This window comes from Corapipo altera, unplaced genomic scaffold, assembly GCF_003945725.1.
Source record: "Corapipo altera isolate COAL_440 unplaced genomic scaffold, ASM394572v1 343, whole genome shotgun sequence".
In the NCBI taxonomy this organism is placed as follows: domain Eukaryota; kingdom Metazoa; phylum Chordata; class Aves; order Passeriformes; family Pipridae; genus Corapipo; species Corapipo altera.
This window is the reverse complement of record NW_020884913.1, coordinates 3,457,647-3,469,839: the sequence shown is the minus strand read 5'-3', so window position 1 is coordinate 3,469,839 and position 12,193 is coordinate 3,457,647. Positions and strand designations below refer to the sequence as shown.

The window sequence follows — 12,193 nt, the reverse complement described above, 5'->3', positions numbered from 1 at the left end:
AGTGTGTTTTGGATAAATCAGGATGGCAACATCATAGGAGAACTTTTGGAACTTGCTTTAAATATATGACTGACGTCGATCCCTTGTATTTCACTGATTTGGTAAGGCATCAAGACAAAGATTGCAGGAAAAGTAAGAATTATGCCATCACTTTGACTCTGAAATTTGATTCTGGTATTTATCAGCCTCAGTGGAATCTGAGGAGTTTGGTCAAGGATCTGAGATAAGTTGCTGTGTAAGACTGACAAGCCCAAATAATGGCTTTCATTTCATATAATACAAAGGCCTGATCTAGATTCTTAATTAATGTAAATTTGCATGGTTCAGCTGACAGGGATAGAACTCAGCATGGCCATGCTGTTATATACAGTCTGAGGACCTGCCCAGGCATTTATCCTTTATCTTTACCCTGCTTCCCTCTACTAACTCCTTCTGACTCTGCTTGGATGTCAATACTGTGATCTCTGCCCCATTTGGTTGAGAGCTGTCAGTGAACAGCTGGACATTGTTTGAGGAGTATCCCTGGATCTGCCAACAGCCACTGATTTGTCTGTGGTTTATTAATGAGAGCAGAATAAAACTCTGAGTGAATTAAAGCTCTGTGAGGACAGATGGGACTCAAACCTGGTGTCCAGGCACCTTGGCTGTTCCCGGGGTGGCTCCTGTTGGGATATCCCATTCATGCTGCTCGGGCTGGCTGAAGGAGAGTGGAGGATGAGTGCAAGGGAATTGGAAAAACTGAAGGTAATCAACCTAAAAGGTCTGAAATTACTTGGATAGCACAGGCAAAAGCCTCAGAAGACAGAGGAGCTGGAAGGGCCAGGCTGTGTGCTGGTGCTCCGGTGGGATCTGGGAGGGGACATTGCCCGGATTCCAGGCAGATCCTTTGCCCAGGTCTGTTCATTCAGGCTCTGCCTTTTGCCCTGTGCTTTGCGTTGCAGGGGCTGGGGAAAACAAGCTTACAAAAATACCAGGAAGAATACATTGGAATGTACAGTGAGTTTAAGAGCTTTTGGAATTAGATCAGCTGTTGCTTTTGAACCTGCTCTGTGATATGATGAAATCTCCTAGGGAATTACTTAGGAAGCTTTGCTTTCATATGTTTAATCTTCTGGAAAACCCTGATGATTACAAACAACAGTCATCCATTTGTCTTCATAATACCATGCTACAGACTATCATAACTGAGTTACTACAATTGTATGTCCTGGCAACACTTCAAATATATTTTTAAGTATTTTTTTTTCTTGTAGCTCATTTTTTCTAAACAATTCTGAGTGGATTAAGCAATTGTGTGATGCTTCATTAAGAAAGGAACCCAACTCTTCAGTAAAATTCTTACCAGATATTTTCTTTCTGAAGTTTAATTGAAATGTATTTTACTGGACAAGTCAGAAGAGAAATAAATAAGTATGTTCTAACTGTAACTTGATTCACAAGCAGAGCACATAGATTTAATTGCCTTTAGCAAAGAGAAGGATCTCTGATTCCCCAGGACATTTAAAATGTTTAGATTATAATTCGTTGTGAGAATATACACAAGCAGACTTGGGAACCAAGCCATAAACTGAGTTTAGGTAGGGAATTTAAGAAGTTACAATTTTAGCTTTTGAGCCTGACTTTGTCATCCAAAACATAGCACACAGTGGTAGAAGACTGTCAGGCTTCTTCATGAGATACAGAATTTTCTTTTGAAAGACATCCCACCTTGAGGTGAGGTAATACAGAATCTGCCATGGTCTCAAGCTATTGAGGTGTCTGGCCACTTTAATTTCAGTGTGGAATGATGTCTCCATGCACATTATCCCAGTGTCAGCTGTCTGCACTGCTAAAAATGTGCAGCTTTAAATTGAGTTTGAATTCATCTGGAAGTTTCCAGCCATTCAATGCTTTTTCATAAGGTTACACAGTAAGTGAAAACTCTAAACCCCCTTTTATGCCCTCCACTAGGATTTCAGTGGGATCTAGCTCATCTCGTGCTACTTTGCTTCCCTATCCAGGGTCACTCCAAAAGAGTGTTCCACACTGTTCCACAGACTGCCTGGCTTGTGGGGCCAAGATCTCAGATAATTTTGCACCGAAGTAATTCCATTTACTTCACATCTGCCCCACTTGAGAAGAGGCACCCACTTGTCTAGTGACAGGACAAAGAATTCCAGATGATCTTCCTCCTCAGGGACATGGCACAGCACAACACACAGTCCATAGAGACCCCAGATACAAACAAGCATGAGTGGCCATTGTTCCTGTTCTTCCATGAGGTTGCTCTTAAGCATTAGCTGTATTTACATAAAAAACTGCAAAGAAACATTTGCACACCTACCTTTGAAGAGAAAGGCTGCCAATGTCATAAATGCATCTTTTATTTAATTGCCCATTTCAATCCAGGTTTGAATGCTTCTGATCTAAACCTAATCACTGGGAATTCTCTCATCTCATCTGTGTGTTCATTCCTAGGCTTCTATTAAAAGAGCTCACAGCTCTATTGCTGTATCATTTATTGATATAAACTTACTGTGTTGCTACTGGTGCTTTTCTATGAAGTTACTCTATGTTATTTATTAGTTAATTAAGTAACGGCCAAGGTTCCATTTCCTGCAGATCCAAATTATCCTCTAATCTCAGCTCCATGTTTTCTGGCTCCTACACACATGTTACTGTAAAACAAAAGCAAACAGCAATGTAGGAGAGTTTACAGTCTCCATCTAGTTTTACATTATTTCTTTTGCTGTTGGCTTCTGCAAAGCTGTGGACTAAACCCAAACCACTGAATAGCCCAATAACATATATTTCACTTGTAATGTGCCCTCTTATTTTAATGCTGCAGTCTCTGGGAGTTTTATACAGAATTATGTTGCTTTGCCTTCAGCAATTTCCTCCTCCACTCCCTCCGTATAGATGGAGGGAATATAGAAGAAAATAATTAAAATGAAATTTATATTCCTAAATTGGTCTTAACCTTGGAAGAAGGAAACAGGAAGACAGGAGTTTTCATGTAGCATTTGGTTTACATTACTGCAATACACTGCAAATGTTCTCAGTAAAATAACAGTTATCTGAGGAGCTATGGGTAGAAATGCAAATCAGTATTTTTAAAAGGAAAGGAAAACAAAGGTCAGTTGCTTCAAAGGAGCAGTCATGGATTTGGATGAGTCTGTTAAAACTAAGCTGAAGAGTGCACTGGAGAATATGCCACGGAGAACAAGTTTGCACTGGAAAGACAAGGGATTTGATGATCTAATAAGTCTCATACATCTGAGTTATATGATTTCACCCCCAACAGAATCTTGCTCTCTTTGTACTCGCTGTTCCACAGAGCAGTAATTATTGCTAACAGTGTGTCTGCTTTCTGGGGTTTTCAACGTGCGAATTATGGTGCAAATTTATTCAGCATTTAAAAATACGCTGAGCGCTCCCACAGATGGGGTTGTGACAGCAGCAAATTTAGATGTTCTTTAAATGTTCAAACTTAGAACTCAGCAGGGAGACACAGACAGACACCTCCCATTCTGGAGGTAAGTGGCAAATAAGTTCCTCTGAGAACACCTGAGCAGATGATCAGCAGCTCTCAGCAAATGCTTCTTCATGAGTCATGGTTTTTTCCCACTGGAGAAGGGTGTCCCTCAAAATGTTTCACGCTTCCATCTGGATGGGGATCCGTGATTCATCCAAATAAACAAGTCAGATCCTGGAAAACTGAGATGCACTTCCACAGCTGCGTTTTTCTTTTTGCCTTTCTTTTCCCGTTGCAGTAAATAGCTGAAGAATGAACTCTATTTTTTTTTAATATTAAATATTCCTGCTGTTTCTCTTACAACAGCATTAAAAAGGAAAGGCATTGCAAAAAACAATGAAAAAAAAAATTAAACAGTGTTAAGTGCCTTTAAAATGCCATGTGTGGACAACTGACAGTGCATTATACAATCCTGCATGTCCCTGACTGCCATCTATTGGCATCCCCTCCCTGCTCACAGGTACACAGGTGTTCTCAGCTTGTGAGGTTCCACTCCCATGGGAATGTACTTCTTTGGCTTACAAGGCCATGCATGAGAGAAGGAAAGACATTAGGTCAAATTCACCAAAGTGAAAAAGAACACAGTGTTATAAAAATATAACAGCATTTTTTTTTTTAGAATACTGGGACAATATATGAATTTATAAAATCCTTCTACTTGAGAAAGCTGGTCTGGAGGTCCTGGCAGGCACACAGCAGGTCTCATCTTCCTTGGATTCCAGATTAGTAGGGAGCAAAGGTAACTGTGAAAGCTCTGAGGCAATTCAGGTGAGTGGAAGCTGTGATGAGGAAAAAAAATACCAAGCAAAAGCAGATGGATTAAATGTGATACAGAGAAAGATGAAGGTTGACCTCATTGTCTCCTTAAAGCTCTTCCTTAGGTTAGACTGGTGATGCTGTGATGTTAGTGACTGCCAGGTCAGTTCTTAGAAGCTTAAGCTATAAGTGGAGAGAAACTGAAGAATTACAACACCTAAAATGTTGACTGATGGTTCAAATCTCTTCTGGGGTTTTTGAGCTCCCTTGCAAAATCCATACCATTAAGACTAGTACATAGTGCTGGTTCAAGCTATGCTTTGCCTAGGAGCAAAACATTTTTATCTAGTCTGAGTTTGCTGCAAGTAAAGAAATTGTTTGCTGGTGCATATCACTAAGTTAATGAAAACACAGTCAAAGGGTTTGAGCAATTTCTAAATGTTGCTTTTTGAAAGGAATAAAGAGGACATTGACTGAAATATAGTATTGTGGTTCGAGAAACAAAGGTTCTTTATGAGGCACTAACTGAAATTTAAGAGCTAGGCTTGGTTTACTTCTTTCTTCCATTTCAGAAAGTTCTAAATTACAAAATGCTGGTCGCAAGCAATCGGTTTCCAGGAGCCTGAAGCACCTTTTCCATTCATCGAACAAGTTTGTGAAGACCCTGAAACGGTTTGTCATTCATTTCATCTCCCAGACATTCAGAGTTTTAGCTGTTGTTGTTGTAATAGCAAAAAGCACCTTAGAAATCTGTGTGAAGATGCCACTACCAATGCAAGAGCAATCAGACAGAATGAACCTGCTAAAATCACACCCGTGTGAGACTGACAGGGAAATAAAGCTCCAGCCCCGACTGAAATCAATAGAATCTGTTCGCTGTTACTCTTGGAAATGGAGTCAAACTGTAACAGAGTGAAATATTCTGTGCAAAGTGCAGCTGCTGAGGTATTTGGGAAGCACTGCCTCTGTTGCTGCTCAATAATGAAACTGTGACATTTATTTCATTCATAACATAAAGTGCAGAGCTCAGATAACACGTTTGAATAGTCCACTGGCAACAAGCTACACATGCAGAATTCTCTAACAGGTTTGCAGTCCAGTGTGATCCAACCCTCAGCCGTGATAATTTAGCAATTGGAAGTTGCTTATGCTGGAATTATTTCTTCTTTCATTGCCAGGAGTGTTCAGGTTGCTTTTTCTCCTTTTGTATTTTGATAAGAGTTTGATTCTTTCAGAAGAGCTCTCCAGAGTCTTTAAATTCCCTATGGCCACTACTTAACCTATGTAACTAATTGCAAGGGTAAATATTGAGGGGAATGATCTCTATAAACAGTTTTGAAGATATGTTGGCCAAATTACACTCAATTACACTAATGTAAATCCATAATAACCCACCTGATCTCAATTGAGTTACCTCAGATTTGCTCTGAAGTAAACACGGGCAGAACTAAGCACATTAATGATAAGTTTTAGTAAAATTTCTGATTTCCAAAGGGCATAAAGCCCCCATTATGTACTGTGTACTCTGGCAAAATTCTCACTGAAACTAAATATCAATGGCTTGCACAGATTCATAATTTCTTAGATTCACATAGTCTCACATCATCTAAAGTGATAAGCTTCCCAAATATTATTTAGAATTCACTGGCTGAAGTTGCATGATCTATAGAACACAGAATTTAGGACCAGATGATTCAATCTCTGTCCTCAGAACTTAACATCTATGATTCTTTGACTAAATTTGGCATGGATGTGAATAGACATGAAAGGTGTTTGATAGTGTTTCCTTCTCTCTTTAGGGGACTCTACTTATGTGTTATACTTTTTTACAAAGACAATTTGTTAGTAACCAACGAAGATCAAATCCCAATTGTGGAAATCGATGACTCTCACAGTAGTTCAGTTATGCAGGATTTCCTGTGGTTCACAAAGGTAACGGGAGTCTAATTTCATATATTGCTTCTGCAAATCTGTTGCCAGCAGTGCCTAGGCCTCAGCTCATCATTCTGAATACATGAAATTATATCATTAACAAGCAAAATGATGAAGTGCTTTATCACTCATGTTAAATGCAATTTTCACAAACCATTTATGTGGACTAAATTCTGACTGGGTCACTGACAGCAGCACAATTAACTCTCCAATGTACAATCCTACATGAGTGATTGCTGTGTGGGTACATAGAGGTTTTATGAACATTTAGAGAAAGAGCCTAAAGAAATAACTAGAAGCTTTAAATTTGCTATTGTGGCTGTGCCATCACTCAAGTTGTCTTCACGCTATTCTTTTTATACCCCGAAAACAATAAATCAATTTTGTGCAATAGTCCAAAATTAATTGAAACAGGTGCATGACGTTTACAGAACACCTTCTGTGTCTGAGTCCGTATCTGTGTCACGTTTATCTGGCAGCTCTTTGCCAGCCACAGAAACTCAAAACGAGCGATACCCACTGATTTTTCCAAGTCCAAAATGCTGTTTAGCTTCATTTCTGCTTTTGTAAGTGCTGAGAACAAAAACTGATTGAACTGGATATGTTTTTGCAGTTGTCTTGCATGTGGGATGACATCAGGTGGCTGAGGCAGAACATGGCTGTGTCCGTGTCCTCATCCACAGCCCTTCAGGCCAGGCAGAAGATGCTTTCAGCAGCAGCACAGCTACAGGTGGGTTCTGTGGCATATTCTTGGCTATTAACTCAGTGACTATGATCTCCAAGGGACAGTGCTGCCAGCTGTCCCTCCAGCCTGTTTTTTGGAGCAGCATTATCATCTATAGAGAAATGAAGCACTGAGCCCCTCCTGCCACCTGGGAGCAAAGAGTTACATTAAAAGTGAGGAGGAGGAAATACAAAGAAAAGAAACAACAGTGGCAGATGAAGAAACAAACAGATATGAACCAGTAAATAATGACCACAGACAAGCCTGTGAGTTTGCAGGTTGGGAATTCGAGAGTTATAATCCTAATATCTGCTGCGCTTAAGCCTCTTATAGGCCTATTTGTTATTAATTATTAATCTATTAATGAAGCATTTAAACTCTGGGTAAGATTCAGCACTCCCTTGTGCTGTATGGGAACTTGCAGCAGTAGGCAGCTTCTGTCCCTGACAGGAAGGACAAACACACTGCTGAAGTTGCCAAAATATGCTCTTTATTCACCCATGGCTCACAAACTACTCAAGTACAGCTTCCAGGGCAGAGTTACACTGTCTGACAAACAGGATGGCCCTAGTGGTGTGGACTGTCAGTGGGGAAATAAAATCAAATCTTTCATTAAGTTCTCCATGGAGCTGCCAAAATTTTTAGGTTCAAATGTACCTTTGTGCACAGAACAAGTCAGATACCTATTTAGACCCTTAAAAACAGAGCCTAAGAGAGATTAAGTGGTGCACAGATCTTGCCAGTGGTAAGGACACTACGTGCACAATTCATGCCATGTGCTAAAGGCATAGCAGTGACCCTCAGGATTGTTCTATTCCAGCCTCTGCTACAGATACAACCTGAGTCACTTAAACCTTCTGTGTCTGTGTCCACTACTCGTTATGCAAATAGAAATTATCTCCAGAAGAACATTCTGACATTTATTGCAAAGCTTTGAAGGTGCTTTCATGATACCATAAAATCTCTAGCTGGAAGGCAGATATTTTCATTAAAATATTTGCTTTTATGGGAAAATACATTTTCAAAAAACTGCGTGCACAACCCTTACAGGAAAAAAGTATATCCAGGCCTCACTTTCTGCTACCTTTTGCTCAAGTGGAGGCACCAAAGCTTCCCAGAAGTCTGTGGCACAGCCATGGAGTTAACGAAGATCCTCATTGCTGGGCACGTGTTGGCCACACGTCATCCCGCAATAACCTGCTTTACAGCAGCTCTGAGAGCCACACACTTTGGGGCCAAGTATTAGGAATATCCATGTGGGGTTTTGTTTTACATCTTTTGGCAAGGCACGCTGCACAGGAGAGCAGCCTTCCTGGGCAACCACCTGTCTTGACTGATTTCCCCAAAGTGCCCCGAAATATATGGAATGCCAGCCTGCTGCACCTTTATTGGAGGACCACCTGTGTGAAGCAGCAGCTGCCTGTCAGTCCTTGGAGCTGTCACCAGAGAAAGGTTTAACTATATCTGCCGAATATTCCCTCTGGTGTGGTTGGCTCAGCTCAGGTAGCACATATTCCTGGGGTTAGCTCAGCTCCATTCTCCCTGTGCAGATTCCCTTTAGCAGAGCACTGCCAGCCTGCATGGACTGCACTCAGGGATAACCAGCATTCCCAGTACATTGTGTTATTATTTGTTACCAGGGATGCAAAGCCCTGAGATACAGCAAATGTGCCCATGTGGTGTATTGCTCTGCTGAATTTCTGGGAAATTTATTGCCCTTAATGTCTGTTCTTTTAGCTTGGTCCCCTGATGAACACAGGGATTGTCACCAATCTGCCAACCTCGAACGGTGTGTGGGCTAATGGGATCCACCAGCGGAAGGATCTCAATAAAGTTTATATGGTTGAATACATTTTATTGAGGAAGTTAATAGACTGACTCCACAGGAATTTAGGACAGAATGGAAAAGATCAGTGACAACACAGCTGCTAAGGGACTAGATCAGGAGATTCAGAGACAACAGGGACTGCAACTTTGCCTGTTGTTACCACCAGACAACTAAAGCAAACAAAACACAAGTGATGGGGTGCCAAGCTGAGCAGACACAAAACTTTTTTAGTATATTAATCAGTCCCACATTGATATTAGTAGGTCTCCTGTTCTCTGTGCTGGAATCCATTCACAACACACAGTGACAGTAAAGAGCTGTTTGTTTTCATCTCGGCACATTCACGTGTTGCAGTGATTAATATGACAACTAGATGGCTACGTCTGCTGCAGTGACTTATCCCAGCTGGAGACACACGGATTAATACAAAATGTACACTCAAGACAGCCAGTGTTAATCAGAGATGGAGGCAAACCTCAAAAGGCACAACAGTTAAAAAAGGCAGAGGGAAGGTGCTGTAGAGACACCAACAGTCTGCCCTGGAGAGGGATGAATAAAGCTAAAATTATTATGCCACATAAAGGGCAGTCACTGTGCTGACTACCTAGAGCTTATAAACAATTTAATAATACAGCTTATAAATACATATTGCCTGCTAAGTACAGATAAATAATTTCAGGGTAATCTCCCAGTGTACAATGTCATTAGGTTAATGTACAGCACTTCCCTAAACATACAAAGTGCTTCATTGTGAATTCAAGTTCTCATTTTAAACTATCCCTCTCCCTTATCCAGCTTACTGTAGATCTCTCGAAAAATCACAAAGTAATGAGCATATTTTAAATGTTAGGCATTTTTCTTTAAGACATCTGGGAATCTCTTCAGTGGCTGGTCACTGGATTGAGTGTGTTTGCACCTATAAGCAGATGCCTTACTGTGTGAGGAAAGGGATTTTGACCAAAATATGTATTTTATGTGGAGCCTTTTAAAATTACTTTTCTTTAATCCTCACATATTTTCCTGGAGAGCTTTGCCCTGGTAGTTTTGTTAGTTTCTGCCTGTTTTGTCTAGCACATTCTTGGTATCTGAAGTAAAAGCAAAAGGGTCCGTGTCTTTTCGAATCCTGTGTTTCTTCACAAACACACTCCACAGTTAAGCTACAGAATTATTTACATTCAACACAAATATCTCTTGCTTTTGTTCCTGAAAATAGTCTGAATAATTTTAAAACAGGGAACAGAAGATTGAGATTACAGTTAATGGAGAAAACATTTGAAGTGTCCGTTATGAGTGATTTGGGGAAAGAGGAAGAATTTTGCATGATCTCTGACATTTGGTTCTGGGGAGGTTCAAATAAACACCAAGCTCTTCAGTAAGTTCAAATTAAAGGAGTCACCACTGGACTAACATTGAGTGCTTCTGAAAATTGCATCCTTCATCTTTACATGACTGAGCAAAAATAGGAAGTTCAGCCCAAATAAGTGAATTACTTTGCAGCATTTCCTTTACAAAGGCATTGGGTCGCAATAGTCTTTCTGCTGTTCTCCATTAAACATTGGACTAAACCCTGCTGGACCAAATACACTGGAGGACCCACAACTCAATCCACAAACACAACCTAGGGAAAAACTTTTCCTTTTGCCACTAAATGATCCGACTGCAGGGCAAGGGTTTGAGAAACATTGTGTGTCCAGTTTTTATTGAAGTCAACAGGACTGATGTCAGCGAGCACAGAGCTAAGTTTAAAAAAATACTGGCCTGCTATGTGATAAATAACTTCTATTTTATAATTTGCTTGTTTTCTAGAATTTGCTGGGAACTCACAACTTAGGCAGAGTTTTTTATGAACCAATCAAGGACCGACATGGCAATATGCTGATAGTTACTGTAAGAGAAGTGGAGAGTCTGTATTCATTTTTTAATGGCAAATGGATGCAGGTATCCAAACTACAAAGCCAGAGGAAATCCCTTTCAACTCCAGAGGAGCCAACAGCATTAGACATCTTGCTTATAACAATCCAGGTAGTGCTTTGCTTCTCTTACTGTGTGTTATTTGCTTTTGTAAAGCCTGTGCCAGAGCCCTGACTTTTGGAAGCGTCTTGTAGAATTTTAGGCCAAAGTCCAGTGCCCAATAAAATTAATGGCAAGGCTCCCACTGAAAGCAAAGACTTATATTACTTCCAGTGGGTCTGGGATCAGATCCTTAATATGCAAAATATCCAAGAGATTCGAAAGAAATTATTTCAAAGTCCTAGCAGAGAATAGCAGTTTCTATCAGTTTCGGGAAACCACGCTATGGAATTCTGTAGCAAGGGATATAAAAAGCTTTAAAATTCTCTGGGATGTTCTTAAGCACCTATACAGACACTTAGAATTTCTACACTCCATAAGATTTTTCCATCCAACCTTGAAAACCAAATCTAGGTTTTAAACTTTACTGTTCTACTTAATAAACTTGTTCTGTGGGGTTCAGGGTTCCTTGGAGCCTGGTATAGTTGCTAAAGAATTCTTTACTAACCATAACCCACCTTTAATTTCTGCATAATGTGCTCCTAGACTTACAATTAGGAAAATACCAAGGTAAGGATTGACCTTGGAAGTTACTTGGCATAGTCAGTTCAGTTACCAAGACTGAGAGACAGGGGGGTTCGGCCCTTCAAGAACTGGGGTATCTGTAAACTCACATTAAACAGTTTATGTTAAGATTAATACATGTTTTCTGTAGGTAACAGAAACCTACTTCTCACAATATATCAGTAGCCAATCTCCCTAAAAGTCAGTTGCACAGTTACCCAAAATACAAGACAAATTGTCATCTTAGTCCCTTCTTTAGCACCCTCAGCAAGATGATGACTTGCTGTGGTTAATTTTTGAATTAGAGGCACTTTCTCAGGCAGAGACTCTGCTTTTCATACTGGGAAGTGACAGGCAATCAAAATATATGTTACCAGGTTTTAGGAACATTAAAAAATTTCCAAAAGACAATAAAACTTACCTGATCTATGTTAGATTTAATGTATTAAAGTGCGTTAAAGGTGTAGAAAAATGTCAATCTGGGCAAAAGTTTTATATTAGGAAAAGCAAAATACAGGCCCGATCAGATTTCCACAGAGATCCTAGTGGAAAAAATGTTCCCCTAATGGTTTACACATTCCTATCTAATGCCCACCCTTTCTTCTATTACTTGTTTAATCATCGAATGGGTATTTTGTTCATGAAGTGCTTGTGAAAATGAGGGTCTAATTGCACTGGTCAGAGCCAAGCATAGCACTGGCAGATAATTTGATGGTTCCAAGAGCAAAGGCATAAGGCCAGGTGTCTTAATCCTCGCCCACTGCAGAAGCACACATGTCTCAGGATGGCAGCAGACATCACTTTTTGGGTAGTTCTGGGGGACTGCTATACATAGCCTTAAAAATGTCTCCTGGCCTCAGCAAAT

At 40.2% G+C, this 12,193-nt stretch overlaps 1 protein-coding gene across 5 annotated transcripts in view; it reads left to right on the top strand.

Annotated features, from left to right (window-relative positions):
• Nucleotides 1-12,193, top strand: part of ANKFN1 (ankyrin repeat and fibronectin type III domain containing 1) — a 127,990-nt gene that overhangs the window by 98,274 nt on the left and 17,523 nt on the right. For all 5 annotated transcript variants that reach the window (XM_027654518.1, XM_027654519.1, XM_027654520.1 and 2 more), the window contains 4 exons: nt 4,843-4,942; nt 6,070-6,202; nt 6,816-6,932; nt 10,561-10,776. In XM_027654518.1, the coding sequence (XP_027510319.1) occupies nt 4,843-4,942; nt 6,070-6,202; nt 6,816-6,932; nt 10,561-10,776 (566 nt within the window). The remainder of the gene's footprint in view (nt 1-4,842; nt 4,943-6,069; nt 6,203-6,815; nt 6,933-10,560; nt 10,777-12,193) is intronic.